This window comes from Hemicordylus capensis, chromosome 1, assembly GCF_027244095.1.
Source record: "Hemicordylus capensis ecotype Gifberg chromosome 1, rHemCap1.1.pri, whole genome shotgun sequence".
Classification (NCBI taxonomy): domain Eukaryota; kingdom Metazoa; phylum Chordata; class Lepidosauria; order Squamata; family Cordylidae; genus Hemicordylus; species Hemicordylus capensis.
The window spans coordinates 159,160,129-159,178,833 of record NC_069657.1 but is presented as its reverse complement, the minus strand read 5'-3'; the positions used below and the strand labels follow the sequence as shown (position 1 = coordinate 159,178,833).

General features: G+C 43.3%; 1 protein-coding gene across 5 annotated transcripts in view; it reads right to left on the bottom strand.

The window, feature by feature from the left end:
* Window positions 1-2,478: 2,478 nt before the first annotated feature.
* LOC128342827 (uncharacterized) overlaps window positions 2,479-18,705 on the bottom strand; it is a 75,281-nt gene continuing 59,054 nt past the window's right edge. For 4 of the 5 annotated variants that reach the window (XM_053290849.1, XM_053290839.1, XM_053290829.1 and 1 more), the window contains exons 3-9: window positions 17,409-17,502; window positions 16,556-16,665; window positions 16,001-16,054; window positions 12,661-12,744; window positions 11,321-11,414; window positions 6,085-6,155; window positions 2,479-4,345 (exon numbers count right to left, since the gene is read on the bottom strand). In XM_053290849.1, coding sequence (XP_053146824.1) covers window positions 2,871-4,345; window positions 6,085-6,155; window positions 11,321-11,414; window positions 12,661-12,744; window positions 16,001-16,054; window positions 16,556-16,665; window positions 17,409-17,482 — 1,962 coding nt within the window. In that variant the 5' untranslated portion in view covers window positions 17,483-17,502 and the 3' untranslated portion in view covers window positions 2,479-2,870. The remainder of the gene's footprint in view (window positions 4,346-6,084; window positions 6,156-11,320; window positions 11,415-12,660; window positions 12,745-16,000; window positions 16,055-16,555; window positions 16,666-17,408; window positions 17,503-18,705) is intronic. The other variant, XM_053290858.1, reaches the window with a different exon arrangement.

The following is an 18,705-nucleotide window of genomic DNA, read 5'->3' as shown; positions in this document are numbered from 1 at the left end:
ACTAATACAACATGAGTAGGACTTAAATCTTGGTCAATAAGAAATGGAAGCAGTGCACAAAAATAACACATGGACACTCACAGAGCTACCTGAGGGAAGAAAGACTGTGGAGTGCAAGTGGATTTTTAAAATTAAGCAAAATGCAGAAGGAGATGTCCAGCATTACAAAGCAAGACAGGTGGCAAAGAGGTTCTTGCATATATATGGGGAAGATTATGACAAGTCATTTGCTCCTGTTGTAAAACACACTTCAATAAGGACACTCCTAAGCATTGCAGCAACAAAGAAAATGCAAGTCCATCACATAGACATGAAAACTGCATTTCTTCATGGAGTATTCAAAGAATATATTTATATGGAACAGCCTCCAGGATTTATGGACCCTGGTAAAGAAAAACGTGTATGTAAGCTGCATGTAAGTATTTATGGACTAAAGCAGACTGCAAGAGCCTGGAATGTCAAATTAAACCAGTTGCTAGTCAATGAAGGATTTACCCAAGGAAAGGCTGACCCTTTCAAAGACAACAAAAATGACCTATATACATACTTCCGTTGATTATCTGATAATTTGTTATGAAAATAAAGAGGACAGCCTTGAAATAATAAAGCACCTGAATAATGAGATAGAAGTAAAAGAACTTGGGCCTATTTCACACTCTCTTGGGATACACATAGAGAAGAGGATGGAAGCTATTTGCTTAACCAAAAACAGAAAATAAATGATTAGAGTATTTAGAGGCCAAAGGGACAAGTACACCTGTGGAAACAGGTTACCTAAAACAGAAGGAGGAGAGTGAACTTCTGCCAGATAACACTGAGTACAGGTCAGTGACTGGAAAACCTTTATATGTAGCTATGATAACAAGACCAATTATTATTATTATTATTTTAAATTTATATCCCGCTCTTCCTCCAAGGAGCCCAGAGCGGTGTACTACATACTTGAGTTTCTCTTTCACAACAACCCTGTGAAGTAGGTTAGGCTGAGAGAGAAGTGACTGGCCCAGAGTCAAATATAGCTGCATCCGTGGGAATCTTGAGTATGAAAGTAAGCACACTCAGCAAATATGACTGGACTGTGGTAAAGAGACTAGGCAGGTACTAAAAGGGACAATCCATCTAAAATTAAAGTTGCCTGCTAGTAGTGGACCCAAATTAGTAGGTTATATGGATGCAGACATGGCTGAGGATCAAACAGACTGGAAGTCAATCAGTGGTTATGTATTCTTTTATGGTGGTGGAGCAGTCAGTTGGTGTAACTGCAATCAATCAATAGTTGCTCTCTCATCTACTGAGGCAGAATATGTATCTGCCACTCAAGCATGTCAAGAGGTGGCGTGGCTGCACAAGCTAATGTCGGATTTTGACATAGACGAACCAAAACCCACTGAGATGTTCAAGGATAATCAAAGCTGCATCCAGATCTCACAAATTGAGAAAATTAAATTTAGAACAAAACACATTGAAACAAAATATCATTATGTGTGGGATGCACAAGAAAAGGGACTTGCAAAATTGATGTATTGTCCAAGTGAACAAATGGTAGCAGATGTGCTAAGCCGTTGCCGAGGGATCGTTGGAAAACCTTAAGAGAGAAGTTGGGACTTACAGACCTCAGCACAAGCCAATGAGAAGGAGTATTGGAGCTAGGACCCTGGCAGCATCAGCTCCCAGCTGCCATGTTTCATAGTGACCCCTGGGGGTGGGGTTTAGGGTCATGGATAAAAGTGCTGGACTCCTCCTCTCTTTGTTCTTCCAATGTTAGTCTCCATTTTGTCTCTCCAGAGATGGCTGTTTATTTTGGTCTCTCTCTTCAGCCATGAGCTACAGTTGAAATTAAGCTGCAGGTTTTTTCACATTTGTTTATAGCCTTTTCTTTAAATAAATCCTTGTCGTTCTTCAATACTAAAGAACTGTCTCTAGACCTCTTGCTTTGCTGCTTCCTCTCCAAACTGGTTTTGCTTTGCTATTTGGGGATGTCCATTCCTCCCCTACAATATGGAAACCATGAGGTATTATCCTATATATCAAAAGGTGACATGATAGTGAAACAAAAACTGGGGCTTGCTAAAAACACAGGTTTTACACATTACTATGTTAGTGTGATGCCAAGTCCCACACATACAAAAAAGCAGTTCAGAATCACTTGGGAGATTCCAGGCAGTGACTTTAAAGTATATAGTGAATGGTTCCTTTGAGGCAGTAGCAGAGTAAATAATCACTGTAGGGTAGGTCTGATGCAGGCTATCCCTTCTTTATGCATTGAGATCATTCCCTTTGAGGGACTGTCTCACTAGGGCTGAACAACTCACTGTGGTTTCTAAAGTTCTTAGAACACAACACACTGACTGGAGACTATTCATGTGTCATGCAGTAGTGCAAAGTGAACTAAACTGTGTTTTTCCATGGCTAAGAAAGCACAGGCATTATCAGACCCCCAATTTGTAACTTGTAGGGTCCTTTTGTACTCCCGTTGAACCTACTTACCTTTCCTCCTGTCCACAAGCCTAGATTTTGCAACCAAAATACATTAGGGAAATAAATGAACCAAAAAAACCATAGTGGGCAAAAATATGTTCAGATTTCTGAACAACAGGTGTGGAGAAGCTAAATGCACAAATCTCTCTTTTGTCACCCATTAATATACACATACTAAAGCAACAAGAGTTACATTCTGTATTTATTGGGGGGAACCCTACTCCTCTTCTGCTGACCATGGTCTCTTGGAACTCTCCATTCTATTGGAATTTGGAACCCAGCATATGTGGAATTCTTCACAACATGGTGTGAATGCAGAAATCGGAATGATCACTAGTGTGAGCAAGTCTTTGGGCTTACATGTGTGAGAGCTAACTTGATCACAACCGTGGTCAACGGGTCACATTTGGAAGCTGATCCATTCCAAATTTTTGGCCTCGAATGCTTGGAAGACATGAACTGGTCCGGGGCATTTTAATCAATCTCCCTTGCTGTTGGCTATTTATGTCTAGGGACTGACTAATTTCAGAGATGAACTGATACTTTTCATCCCTGGTTTCAGAAGGAAGGTTGTGTGTCCTCCTCCTGGGCAGTCTCTTTCTCATCAGGAGAGGAATTTTATCTTCCTGGAGGGGTGGAAGGGAACCTTTATTCCTACTTTGTGGAGTATACTTGCAATCTACTGGTGTCTTCTTCCTATCAGGAGCCACCTCCCTGCTTCCATTCAAAGAGTCAGGAGTTGTTTTCCTGTGCCCATCAGACATTCTATTCTTCCCTGCCTGTGATTTGTTCCTACTGCTGCATAACTTGTTCCTCCCAATATGAGACTTGCTTCTCTTGGCATATGGCTTTCTTGTTCGAAGCCCTTTGGCACCACAGATAGTCAACACTGGTTTGTGAGGGACTTTAGCATATACAGGAGACTTTTTCCTCATATCATTTAATTCTGATGCTCTGTCTGATTCAGACTCAAAAGTTAACCCACCATTCTCACCAATAGGTCCCTGTTTTTCATCCTTCAGCTCATTCTTTCTAGGACGATTTTCATTTTTTATAGCATGTTGGTTGTTTTCTTCATCCAGTTGCTTGTATCCCCCAATATGAAGTTTTCTATTCTCAGCCTGCGAGTTGTAGTCAGAAACTGTCTTGTGTTTCATAGCAGCTTCACTACACACAGAGTCTGATGTTTTGTGACCAGGAGACGCCTGATCTGACTTTTTTGATCCATGATACATCTTGCCTAGCTTGGATTGTCCCTCCTCTGGCCTAGGTTGCCCCTTTTTTGTTCTGATATGCCCATCATCATGTCCCTCCCCTGGCCTATGAATTCCAGGATTGCCCTTGTCCTCTGGCCTGTGCTGCTTCTTGATTGTCCTGTGGTGCCCTTTATCCAGATCAGAATTCTTCTCACCTGGCTTGGGAAACACAAAATACCCTTTGTCTGATCTGGTGTCTTCTTCTTCTGGCCGAAGTTGTCCCTTATTTGTCTTTGAGAAACCCTCATTCACAGATGTTTTGCCTTCTCCTGGCATGGGAAATCCAGGATACTTTGCCCCTGGCTTATGGCAACCCTTGTCTGATTTGGAATATTCCTCAGCCTTTGGACATTCTGCATCTGCTTTATGATGCCCAACTGAAGTCCCAGAAGAACCCTTGTCTTCCTGGTGATGCTTTTCTTGTGCCCAGTTTCGGCACTCTTCTGCCCAGTTCCGCCATTTGTTTGCCCAGCCCCGCCACTCATCAGCCCATCGACGCTTTTCACATGTCCAATGACGCCATCTGCCTGAGCAATGATGCCACTTGTCCAGCCTGTAATCCCACTCATTTCCTGGTGCTCCATAATATTCTCTATCATAAACAGGTATGCCTGCAAGAACCAGAGTATATTAGTCAACTAAAGTACCGTTTCAGCAATAGTAGGCCTAGGATCTACAACCACACCTCCCCTCAATGTTTGACATGGTTTGCTCCCCATTTGCTCCTTCACTTACTAGAAGAAGCTCTAACAGCCTGACTGCTCAGAAATAAATCCTACTGGCTCACATTCTTTGCAGCATAACACAGGTGGTTCAGCACTAACCATGCTGCTGCATGTTTCTAACACACCACCAGTGTTGTTGCGGAACAGAGGTGTTCTGCTGTGACTTAAAATGGTGCAAGCACAGCTGTGCAACACCCATTATTTTCACTGGATGTTGCATTTCTCAACTGTGCTTGCACAATTTGAAGTTTCAGCAAAACAGCCCTTTTGCGCAACAACGCTGGCCATGTTTTAGACACATGCAACAGTGCAGGTGATTCTGAACTGTCTTTTTACACTGTGCAAAATGTGAGCCAGTTAGTTCAATGAGATATACTCCCAAGTAAATGAGTGCAGGATTGCAGTCTTAGTGAAATGGTCCATGTTTGCATGCTTTAAGGGCTATACTAGCTGACCCCTCACAGAGCTTCTGTGTGACAATACACTCCCTCCACATTCAGGCATAGTCTCTCCTGCCCTCCCCCCCCACTGCTGCCCCAGTCTCTCCCGTCCCCCATTGTCTGCCCCAGTCTCTCCTGCCCCCCCCCACTGTCTGCCACAGCATCCAGGCCTCCTGCCCTCCCCCCACCTTCTGCCCCAGTCTCTCCTGCCCCATGTCCTTCTCCGCCCCGGCCTCCTGCCCTCCCCCCACCTTCTGCCCCAGTCTCTCCTGCCCTCCCCCCACCTTCTGCTCCAGTGTCTCCTGCCCCATGTCCTCCTCTGTCCCGGCCCTCCCATGGGCAGTGGGGCTTTGCCCGCCACCTGTCTTCCATCTTGGCCCTGTCTTCCATCTTGGCCTCCTCAGCTTTGCCCGCCATCCCTCCTCCATCCTAGCCCCTCTGTCCTCCTCCTCGGCTTGTCCTCCTTGCTTATCCTCAAGCATGACCCCTGTGGAGTCTCGCCAACCACCTCCTGGTGTGTGCCCCTCCCTCTCGCCATTGGTCACAGCTGCAGCAGGGGCGGGGCTTGCCACATCCCCACGCATACCCCTGGTCTGTCTCTAGGAATTAATTATGTAGATTGATGCTATGCTGCAGAGTCACACAATTTAAAGCCATTGTTAATGTTGATTCCATAGCATGAGATTTGGAGGATATAAATATGATAAGAATTCTTGTAAATTATTGACACAAAAGTTTAAATGTCTGTCATAAATGTAGAACTATTTATATGTAGGAGATGTTGATGACAGAAGTTCTAACTTCTTTAGCCCATTGAATAAGAAACATAGCAAAATTAATGTGTAGTTTATAGAGGCTATGTGTGTTACTCAAAATATTTTGTGTTTCTCTTATTCAGAAAAAAGTGACTGATTGCTGTTTTATTAATTCAATTTTCATTCTCTCTTTACCCCAGGAACTTTGGTTTTCTTATTGTTTTGGTCTCATCACAGGGACTGAATAATGTGAGTTTAAAAAAACCTATGAGCCAGGTTGTTCTGGGTGTCTCAGATTTTTCTGTGTACTCTTTTCAACGAAGAGTACGTAGCTCTTCCTGGAAATCAGGTTTCTCTGAGGTGCCCTATGTGCATTGAAGAAAACATTCAACATTGGCCATGTGCTGTAAACTGGCTCACTCCACTTTACCATTAACATGGATAGATACCGTCTTCCCGTCCTCTTCAACTTCCAAGTACTTGCTTTCATTCTCAAGATGTCTGAAGGAGAGAAAAAGCACATGTGGTTACTCTAAAACAAGAGTTCCAAACCTTTTAAATTAAATTTACCACTTCTACTGCAGACCTTCAGCTCAGGTACCTCCTTGGAGATTGTGTGTGTGCGTGTGTGCGTGCACATATAAAAATGTAAATGTTACAGTTAGGGTGACAGCCACTCTCACTCTTCTACCCAAATAAAAGAACACAGCCACAATCAATATAATTATCTACTTGCAACAAGGGAGTTACTAAAGGCTCCCCAACCAAGATTACCCTCCATCCACCCACAACCAAAGTCTGCTAATTTATGAATATTTACATACCACTCTTCAACAAAAGTGGAAAAAGAGTGGCAGCGGCAACAAGCAGGCATGCACACATGCACGCCAGCATGTGAAGGAGAAGAGAAAAGCAGCAAGGAAGTTGGCAGAGAATGAAACAGGGACAAGGAAGAGCAAGGAGCCTTGGTGAGGACAAGGAGCCCTGAAGAGAAGCAGTGATGACAAACATACACATGAGCACATGTGATATGCTTCAGCCTGCCCACTGCCAACCAATAGCAAGCTGGATGTGCACGCCACTGACAGAGCTTGCAACTGGCCGAGCTCTGTCAGAAGGATTCAGGACCAGATGTGGAGGTGGAGGAGGAGACCAGAGGAGATGTGGGGGCAGCGGAGAATCCTGGAGGAGACACTGGGGCAGCGGACAGGAGCAGGGAGTTCAATCCAGCATATAGCTGAGCCTCTGCTGAGTATCACCGAGGACTCTTCAAAGTACCACCAGTATCACTGGTTGGGAATCCCTCCTCTAAAAGAAGGAACAAATGCTTTAGGGGAAAGATAACCTTCTGCCCCAGGCATCCTTCTCACACTCAGATGAAGATATTTTCATGCCACACTTCAGTGTTCATGGTTATCCCTCTTGTGTAATTCTCCTATACAAGAATTCTCCCTGTTAAGGGAGAATATATGAATATGAGCCAGTAATGTCTTCATGCAGTAGTGTAATGTATTCACGCAGAATTTGAGGCAGTAATGTCACACAGTTTTAACTTCAGTTTCATGTGGAAAGATAGGTCTGTAAAATTTGCCCCATGTGGAAAATTAACACATTAGAGAGAATTCTAATTTTAAAAGCTTCCAAATTTAAGGCAATTGCTTTACCATTGAAAACCAAAATGATAAAGTATGTACGTGACGGTTTTACCACTGCAGGTATATGTACTCAGGAATCATCCCTCACATTCCTCTGCTGACAAGTTCTGTCCTCCCACTCACAAGCTGTTGTCTTGCACATTCATATAATAAAGTTTCCTTTTGCATTCTAGAAGGCTGACATATGACTCACACATATACCTTTCAGACGAAATCTTTACCCTCCCACACTCCACAATGAAAAGTGGCTCACACACAGTGCAAGTTGCTATGTACGCTATAACACAGTGTGCAAGTTGCTGTGCAAGTGCAAGTTGCTGTGCATGCTGTAACACAGTGTGCACCTCTGCTCTTGCACATGTTTTACATGTGTGCAAGTGCACACTTGCACAGCTGCTTGCATGCACAACAATGTGCACAACAGCTTGTGCTGTATGTGAGTCAGTAACCAACAATGGGAGAAATTTAAATTCATAATTAATTTATTACCATGAAAATGAGGCATTAGTGGGTCATCTGACTCCCTCCCACACATTCAGTCATATTAAATGTAAAGAGACCTTTGGTTTAAGATGAGAGTTCTTGTTTGTATTCTAAAAAGCATGGGAATTGCAAGTTAAGATGGTCACCTTAATTTCTGTACCATGTAAGCAGTAGCAACTTTTGTATATTGTGCTGGCTTTGCAAATTTGGCCCTATGCAATCACACTTTTGCTTAGTCTTTCAGCTTGACACTGGACTAGGGAGGGATGCATCCAGGCAGAAATTTAACAGATGCAGCTTTCCCCATTCACTTGCCAAAAATGTGCTTGATTAATGTGTGCCTTCCCATTACACCCTCTCCCGCGTCACACACATTTTTCAATGGGATTGTGCCATATTTCACACAGGTTTTTAAATGATATTTCTATTATCCCATCCCCACACCACTTCTATAGGGACTGATCTACTATCCACCCCTGCCACACACATACACACATTTTAAAAAGATTGTTTTCATTCTAAACCCCAATTTGTACAGGATTTTTCCATTCCCTCCTCATCACTCTTTATTAACAGTAGAGCTTATTCTGGAGAAACATGCAAAGGACTATACTATTTGGCAGACACAAGGGACACAGCAAACCTGCAGTCTGTGTTCTGAGTGAAGGTCATGTTAGCCACACAGTTAAGCTTGCTATGGTGGCTCAGTTGGTTCACAGTGTTCAATTAGCAATAGCATTGCTAATTTATTTGATTTATTAAATCAAATATAAATAAATAAATATGTGGCAGCCATATTTATTGGAGAAGAGATTCCTCAGGGAAGAGTCAATCGTGTCATTTGATACATGCTGCCGTTTACTGATTTCCCTGATATATTGGGGGACTTCAAAGGCAAGGGATTTCAAAACATAGTAGATCCCCCCCCAACAAAGAATGCATTCCATGATTGATTCCGGTTTTTGGACACATTCAGAGAGGCAAGGGTGGCGGGGGGAAATGTTACCTTTGGCTGAAAATAGGTTGCCAAAATCTGAAAATCTGCTTCTTAGGGCTCAAATTTCAAGCGGCTGTTATCTCAGTCATTTTTTCAACAGATCTGCACCAAATTTGGTCAGGTGGTAGAATGCCACATAGTTGCTCCTTGCCAGTTTTCAAGCAGACTGAAGTGATGGTTTGATTTTATGACAAAATGTTCAGGGCATATAATGGTTAGGGATGTGCAAAAAATTTCGGGCACAGAACTATCTGTGCCCGAAACGAACAATTTCAGGTGATTCGGGGCCAAACCGAATCACCCCCGATGTCCCCCGATATTTTTCAGGCACGAGCCGAATCACCCGAATTTCAGGCACGAAAAATTCGGGTGATTCGGTTCACGGTTGATTTTTGGTGATTTTTTAAAGTTTTAGTGACTTTGGGGCAGTTCGGGGGCATAGCATGGGATCTGGGCAAAAGGAGTGGGGTGGGGTGGTAGTGCCTAATGGGTGCAGGCTACCACCCCAATTTCAGGGGGATTGGGCAAAGGGCTGATTTTTGGTAAATTTCTGAAAATTTCATGTCTTTGGGGCAGATTGGGGCATATTGGGGCAGAAAGTGGGGCCTGGGGCAGAATAGTGGGGTGGGGTGGTAGTGCCTAATGGGTGGAGGCTACCACCCCAATTTCAGGGGGTTTGGACAAAGGGGTGATTTTTTGAGAATTTTTGAAGTTTTAGTGACTTTGGGGCAGTTTGGGGGCAGAAAGTGGATCTGCCCCAAAATAGTGGGGTGGGGTGGTAGTGCCTAATGGGTGGAGGCTACCACCCCAATTTCAGGGGGATTGGGCAGAGGGCTGATTTTTTGAGAATTTTTGAAGTTTGGGTGTCTTTGGGGCAGATTGGGGGCAGAAAGTGGATCTGCCCCAAAGGAGTGGGGTGGGCTGGTAGATAGTGCCTAATGGGTGGAGGCTACCACCCATCCCCAATTTAAGAGTGATTGGGCAAAGGGGTGAATTATGGTGAATTTATTTGTATGAGGTTTGTCTTCATAAGGTGAAGTGTGCTAAACTGATTACTTCCTCATATTATTCATAGTAAAGGAAAGTGTGAAAAGTGAAAGTGGGGTCAGGAGAGTTGTTTAATTGAAAAAAATCTCATTTGCTATGACAGAATGAGAATTCACACCTCAGAAGTTTTTTCTGAGGTGTGAATTCTCATTCTATCATAGCAAATGAGATTTTTTTTCAATTAAACAACTCTCCTGACCCCACTTTCACTTTTTCACACTTTCCTTTACTATGAATAATATGAGGAAGTAATCAGTTTAGCACACTTCACCTTATGAAGACAAACCTCATACAAATAAATTCACCATAATTCACCCCTCTGCCCAATCACTCTTAAATTGGGGATGGGTGGTAGCCTCCACCCATTAGGCACTATCTACCAGCCCACCCCACTCCTTTGGGGCAGATCCACTTTCTGCCCCCAATCTGCCCCAAAGACACCCAAACTTCAAAAATTCTCAAAAAATCAGCCCTCTGCCCAATCCCCCTGAAATTGGGGTGGTAGCCTCCACCCATGAGGCACTACCACCCCACCCCACTATTTTGGGGCAGATCCACTTTCTGCCCCCAAACTGCCCCAAAGTCACTAAAACTTCAAAAATTCTCAAAAAATCACCCCTTTGTCCAAACCCCCTGAAATTGGGGTGGTAGCCTCCACCCATTAGGCACTACCACCCCACCCCACTATTCTGCCCCAGGCCCCACTTTCTGCCCCAATATGCCCCAATCTGCCCCAAAGACATGAAATTTTCAGAAATTTACCAAAAATCAGCCCTTTGCCCAATCCCCCTGAAATTGGGGTGGTAGCCTGCACCCATTAGGCACTACCACCCCACCCCACTCCTTTTGCCCAGATCCCATGCTATGCCCCCAAACTGCCCCAAAGTCACTAAAACTTTAAAAATTCACCAAAAATCAGGATTTTGCCCAATCCCCCTGAAATTGGGGTGGTAGACTCTACCCATTGGGCACTACCACCCCACCCCAAAATTTTGCCCCTGGGCCCCTTTTTACCCCCCCGAATCGATTCGGATTCGGATTCAGGTTAAATCCAAATCTGAACCGAATCAAGGGTGATTCGGGTGACCCAGATTCGGGCACAAAACAGAACAGGGGTGATTTGGTTCGGGTCCGAGCCGAATCACCCGAAATCCCAAATTGCACACCCCTAATAATGGTTTTGTGTTTTTATTCTTCACCATATTTATACAAGTGCTCCCACACCTGTATAATATACAACACTGTCTTCCACACTCTACTATTAACTGACCAATGGTTTTTCCTGTTATCAGACTACTAGACTGCAATATTTTGGACAAAGTGTTTATAGGGAAGGCTATGTTTGTGCAGCTCCTTGGACAGGAGGTCCCTTGATCTACTCAGGGCTTTGGGGCATGTTTGCTCATTACAAACATAAACAGTTATGCATTTGGGAGAAAAACTTAAGGGAAGACTTAAGAGGAAAATTGTCTTATTCTTTTTACCTTTTGGTTGTGATTTTTTTGCCATTGATGAAGGCAGTCATAATGGAAAAGTGGTGGAACCTTTTAGGAGCACTGAAGAAGGATACAGAAAAATCTGGAACACAGATGGCATACACAGATTATTGAGTGCTCCAAGCCAGAAATCTTCTTCAGTAGATGAGCTCATAAGCATTCCTCTGTGACATCCCATTCGCTCATTCAAGCTGCTTTAGCAAATCATGCCAGCAGCTGTACTAGTCATAGAAACAATGGCGTGAAAAGAACCTGTGTAGTTGTTGAGCCTACTTCAATCCTTAGGAATTAAAGGACCTCTCCATTGTCTCCTCCACTCCCTACAGACTGTTCACACGTTATGTTCAACACTAATACAATGAGTGTAAAGTGTACACAGAAAAGATGAATGCAGATACAGCAGTACCCGTCCCGTATGTACCATGCATTTGAAAAGCCTGTGCCCAAGTTCATTTTTAAATGAATGCAGGTACAGTCGTTCCACAAAAACATGTACAAATGTAGAGACATCTGTACACTCATGCAGCATAATGTCTGAATAGGACTTTTATGTCAGCTTCAATGCTTTCTCTGTTACTATAAAGGGAGTAAGGGGCGGAAGGGTTCCCCATTCAACTTGCTTCCTGGTGTCAGCAACAGAAGCAATGGTGTGCCTCCACGATCATTTTGTTGCCATCACAGTATAGACAGTGAATTAACCAAATGACTGAAGCCAGTAATAGGCTTTTACTTATTTTTATTGTATATTATATACCCACTTCTCCCTATTTATTCAAAGTGCCTTACATAAAAAGTTAATACACTGCATCCTGGGGCTGCTGTGGAGTCCGAAGGCAGCCCCGATGCTGGTAAAAATGGGCGGGAGCGCTAGCAGCACTTCTGCAGTTCCCCCAATTGTTGCAAATGGGAAATACTACAGAAGCACCGCCTGAACCACCAGTATGAGGACTGCCTTAGAGTCCTACCCCAAGGTGCAGCTTATGGCTCATTGTGCATTATGTGGGCCAATATCAGAAAATAGTAAATCGCACACAAGAGCTCTTCTCTATGTTAGCACATCTCTCCCCACCCCACCCAAATCATATTTTCCTTAGGCTCCATAAAGCCACATCTTTCAGCCTTTCCTCATAAATCCCAGAGTTTTGTTTCTTGTTAGTAGACACTCTCACTTTTGTTAAAATGTGGCCCCCCAAAATCCATATATGTTGCTCCAGTCAGAAGGCTAACTACAAAGTAATTGGGCACCGGCATTAGATTCAATTATACCAAGTTAACTGAGGGAGCAAACAGGGCTGACAGCTAACTGGATTTCCAGATTTAAAGATTACCTGAAGAGGAACGTTGTCCTGTGAAGAAGATTTTCATACCATCCTGATCAAACACAGACAGATGTTTCTCATCATCAGCTTTCTCTAAGAAAAGACAAAGGGAGACAATTACAAACATTGTGCACGCTGAGAGGAATGTATAAATGAGATTATTCAAAACACACACACACACACGTAACTTGTGAAAACAATCTTGTGGCATCTTAGTGACCAACAAATTTATTGTAGCATCATTGTGAGAACAGCAGTGTTTCCCGGATATCTTCTAATAAAACTATTTCTTGCTTACAACTCACTGGAAAAACTCATTGCAGAAAAATTAGATTTGTGGGAGAAAAAATAAGCACATCTGAAGATTGTAATGTCTCTAGTTATTACTCCATTAAGGTCCAGGTCTGTTTGGGCTCCTCAAGAGATCATATAGGTCCAAGCACTCACACAGGTTCCCTTGGCAGAACTGAGAATATTTTCCCAGTTGTGCTTTATCATCCTGAGGCCTTATGGGATTACAGCACACAACACTAATGGTATTACTGAGGCCATAGTGCCCTTTCCTTAAGGGATCCAAGTGGGGATTAAGGAAGGAATTCAGAGGAGAGCCCTGCTTGAAGTCTGGGAAGACGCATTTCTACTGTTACACAATATGCCATCTTCAGTGACAGAAGTGTTTGTCTATGAAACGGTGGGGAGAAAGACAGCCAGCTTTTGCTCAGTAAAACTTGACTATTCCATTCTCCAAGGGTGGCCCAAGGTATTGGGTGCCTGAGGCAAGATTCCAAATGCTGCCTTGCCCCATGTTCCTGATGGAGGCCAGTCCACTTTCAAAACTAAACCTTTAAAACACAGGGGTTGGGGCACAGGGGGAGGGAAGGTTGCCAGCAACCTCCTCTTATCACCCCGCACTTCTTGCAAGGTTTGGAAGAAGTGTGCAGAGACACTTCTTGCAAAGGACAGATTGCTCCATAGAGCTTCTCTAATAGGAATGATGGGAAGCATCTTGTTCTTCTGCTGCTGCCCCAATAATCTGTTGCCTGAGGAGACTGCCTTGCCTTGCCTCATGAAAGGTTCGCTACTGCTATTCTGTTTTACTTACTCTTACCTTCCAGCAGTCTAAAAACCAATACTTCTACCACCACCACCAGCAGACTGAAGCCTTCCATGACTACTATGGTGAGCTGCCACCATTGTTTTTATATTACTGGCTGATGTGGCGTGCAATTCTTAGGGACATAAGCCCGCTTCAGACGTTAGGAGCACCAGCTGTGCTCACACTTACAACTGCAAAAGTTGGGAGGAAGTCCCGTCCCGCACCGTCAACCCTTCCAGTCAGCCCATTCATGCTTACAGTTCCATTTGTCTGAAGGGGGAGGAGCCATAAGTGTGATGGTTGGTGCTTCTGTGAGCACAATCTCAGGTAATCCAGGTAAGTGAGGGTATTAGTGACAGCATGGGATGGGACTTCCTCCCCACTTTTGCAGTTGTAAGTACAAGCACAGCTGGTGCTCATAATGTGTCAATAGGGCTATGGAGTGACTTGTGGCACCACTGCTATAGAAACAGAAGCTGGCTGCCAATAATCAAGGCTGGAGAAATTGGACAGTAGCGATAGACATCCTGCTAACCGAGTAAAGAGGTGCCTTTTAAAGTGGCAATTCTTGCACATTTAGCAGTGGGGAGAGCAACTGGCCCTACCCAACTCCAGCACAGTATCCCTCCAGTGGCTGTTGCTGTTTCTACCTTATAGTTCTTTTTAGACTGAGTCCTTTTGGGTCAGGGTATCATCTTACTTGTTTTTCTGTGTAAGCTGTTTTGAGAACTTTTGTTAAAAAGCGGTATATAAATATTCGTAGCAGTAGTAGAAATGTTAACGTATTTCTTCCCATTGTCTTCAATGGGGGAAAGTGCAGTAATACTTATAGCACTGTTTTGCTGCTACTTCCACCTCTGCAGGCAGGGGCTGCAAGTCACTCTGTGTCTCTAAGAACTATATATCATATCAGTCATTATTATTATTAACATGTATATGCCACTTTTCAACACACATTGTGGTTTACAAAGCAATAAGAAAATAATTCCCTATCCCAAAGGGGTTCACACAGTCTTAAAAAAAACCCAACGGGAGACACCAGCAACAGGAGGAATGCTATGCTGCATTGACTAGAGACAGTTGCCTTCCCTCTGCTATTTGTGAGACAACCACCAGTTTAAATGGAAAGTATTCAGTACTGTGAAGTTTTAACATAGCATTATTATTGTTTTATTGGTTTCCCTTTTTCTTAGAATGGCATTTCTTGGTTCTAATGAAATGTGAAACATGCTGTGTAAAGTATTTTAGCAGTATACTGTACAAATATTTTAACATCAGTAAAATATTTATGTTTTATTTATTTTTACATCTGTAAAAATAATTTATGGCTATATACGTACTTCAGTCTTGAAAGGCTTTTCAGTGTGAACATATGTGTGAGTTTTGAAAGGCTATGCTTTATTGGGTTGAATGCAGTCCAGACCAATAATGTTTACCTAAAAAGAGTACCCCATGTATACTTTCCTTTATAGCTCCAGAACATCATGGCTGAAGGGAAGAGCTGGAGTAAGTATCCAATCAGTGAATCTTTCAACCCTCAGGAATTGTGCACGGGGGCATTTCCAAGGATATATTCACACAGCTATTCCTCCTGTTGGATTATGGCTGGGGCTCCAATTGCTAATAGTTGCCTCCTAATGGTGAGGGAGGGCTGCTAGAGAATCCCAAGGGTATTTTCCCTTCTTCAGATATTTCCTGCGAGGGCTTGGCAAATCCTTGTAAGCCTGTAATCTGCTAGAAAAAAGAGCAGCTCCAAAGTTTGCTCCAAGCTGCTTTCCATTCTACCAAGCTATAGCTCCCCAGGCACAGTCCACACGTACATATTTTAATAGCTGTTTGAAACTGGAAATAGTGGCCGACATGTTCTGCAGCATAACATGGGCGGTTCTGAACTGCCCACACTGCTGCAGACTCCAGAATGCAGGTGCACTACTTTAAATATTTGTGCTCTTGCACAAAAATGCAAAACCTCTAGCAGTTCCTTAGGAGCCTGCAGAAGTGCAGATGGTTCAGAACTGCCCGCATTATGCTGCAGAACATATTGGTCAGGGTGATTAAAAAGGTTCTAGATTCCTTTTAAAACGTATGAGTAAATAAGCCCTTATTGGCCATAAGTAATACAGTTCTTGGGGTATAAAACAATTTATCTGCATTTGTTGTAAACAGATCCATCTTTTGTCTACTGAAACTCTGGTAAAGTCTATAGGCTTGATCAAGTGTTAGATGAGGACTTTGTCTCTGCTCTGCACTTACTTGTTCCTTTCGAAATATCCTTGCTGCTTTCATCATAGTGGTCACGTGTACTTTCTGAAATAGAAAACTGAGTCTGAGGAAATTTGGAGTTGCATCTTATCCTTGGCTTTGAATTAGTCCAATGTTCTTTCTGCTGTTCTGAATAACAGTCAGTAGATTGATCTGTGATGGAAATTGTTGGTTCAAATTGGACCATAGCCATACTTTTTGTATTTTAATTGTGTATTATTTTAACTATATTGTAAACCGCTTTGAGATGAGTTTAATGAAAAGCGGTATATAAATTGAACAATAAATAAATAAAAGTAAATTTTACCATGCTTTTAACTATTCTGATGAGATGAAAAGAGATAGTTGAAGCATGTTCAGAACTAATTCATTCACCATATGTGGTGTACAGCCTAAATGGTGTTGCAATTTCAATCCATGTTAGTTATATTTTAGATTTTGGATGTATCAATCAAAAATAAATGAATCTGATCCTATTAATATCCTTCCTCTTGGAAGCAGGAAGAAAGAATGGCACTAGAGAGGCAAAGATGTTGTGTGCCTTACTGTCTGAAAGGACTTTGTAAGCCTCCACGATCTCCTTGAATCTTTGTTCGGCTTCTTTCCTGTTGTCTGGATTTTTATCTGGGTGCCATCTGAGCACTTTACTCCTGTACCTGCATAGTTCCACAAGGTACACTATTAGTGCCCACTGTCTAACCATCTGCCTATGCTACAATCAACGAAACATCTCCAGTAACCATAATTGCCACCCCGATCTGGACAACATCTCATTCATATGACAGGTAGTAACTTGCCTTAGTACACTCTCCTACTACACGGAATCAAACCTTCATCCATGTAGCTCAGTACTGTTGACACAGACAGTGGCTCCCCAGGATTTCACACAGGAATCTTTCCCAGCCCCACCTGAAGATGCCAGGGATTTAACGTAGAACCTTCTGTATGCAAAACATGTGCTCTGTCACTGAGCTAAAGCCCCTCCCCTTAAAAATTGAGCTTTAGCACTGCAGAAGATACATCCTGGCAACTCTGGGTGTCGGCAGCTACCTCCTCTTCCAGGTATCTGTGTCACTGCATCTCACCAGCCCAGTCTAGTTCTTTTAATGAATGGTTAGAGATAGAACTGGGAACCCTTGGCTCTGTGTCTGGCTGCTATATGCATTATATCACTCTCCTCCCCACTGGATCCATTTATCCCCAATTATCCATTCAATTTCCCCTATCATTGTTGCAGTCAAGAATCCATGAACAGCCCCAAAAGGGTTAAGGACAGCAAGAGGAATCCAATCACTTAATATCAGGCCCTGCTGGCAAATGCTGACATAGCAGGGGTACGGACTGGATGACTGGGGTCATGTAGGCAAAGTGGGGTGACCTGAAGAAGGATTTCTCTTACGCTCTTTTAATATCAACCAAAGAAGCACTTCGGGGAACATCCAAGATTTTGTAGTAATCCAGCATGATGTCCATCCATCCAGTGCAAAGATTAGCTGAGAATATGAGGAAAAGAAGCAGCTAGGTGTTACAAGGCAATTTCTTTTTCTGAAAATGCAAAAAACAAGCAAAACCACCACCACCAACAACAACAACAAAACCTATCTTGAACATAGACATAAGATTTGTCCAAAGGCAGAAGATCCACTATAGCAATTTGGGGCTAAACCAGGGGTGGGGAACCTTGGCCCTCCAGTTGTTTTTGAACTACAACTCCCACCATCCCCAGCCACATTGTGGCTGGGAATGGTGGGAGTTGTAGTTCAAAAACAGCTGGAGGGCCAAGGTTCTCCACCCCTGGGCTAAACCAACAAAAGAGGGAGAATTAAGACAGCTACAGTTCAGAACATGAGAACAGCTGCCGGGACTAGTATGTCTCTTTCCCTTATGTTCCCAACACATTACAAATCAATTATTTCAAGGGAATACTTAGCCTATTTGCAGCCCAGTCCACTGGCAAACTTCTAACTGGCTTGCCAGTGAACTGCTATGTAACAAAGCTAAATATTCCATCACAGATCCCGCCCCACCCCACCAAATGCATTGGGAGCATCAATTAAAGAGACATGCCAGTCCCAGCAGCTTCTGTTCTCCGATTGCATGCTGATACCATAAGCCCAGCTCCATCTGCTCTCTCAGAGAAATGTCTCCCCCTCACCCAGGGATCATGGTTCTTGCGCCACTACACATTATCCAATCAGAAAAGAGTTCCCAAAGATCCCTGGGGGAAGTGAATGGCTATTAAAGCCGTTTCAGTCTGTGGCGTCAATATGTCCCCAAAATGAGATGCCATTTGGGAAAAATAACTTCTTGCACTGATACAAACACATATATTATTAGGACACAGTGTCTCAACTGTGTGTTGGGCAGAACTGAGCTAGGGGCACAACAAAGGTCCCAACTCAGAAGAGGAAATAATCAATTTCCCCTTAGATATAGAAACCATATAAACACCATTCTCTCTGTGTCTTCTTTCTTTATCCTCCTTCCCAGGGTTTAGCAGTGGCTAATTTAGAAGAACAAAGAGGTGTTCTGTTGCTGTACTTCCCCAATGGTTACTTTTACATTACTTCCCCAATGGTTTATGCGAAACAGTTTGCTGTGCAAGGAGTTTGGGCCAGAAGGCTGAGCACGGAAACCCCTCCTAACTAACAAAGCAAGTCAACTGTCTTTTGGTTAGTTGCCTAGCCACTTCCTGG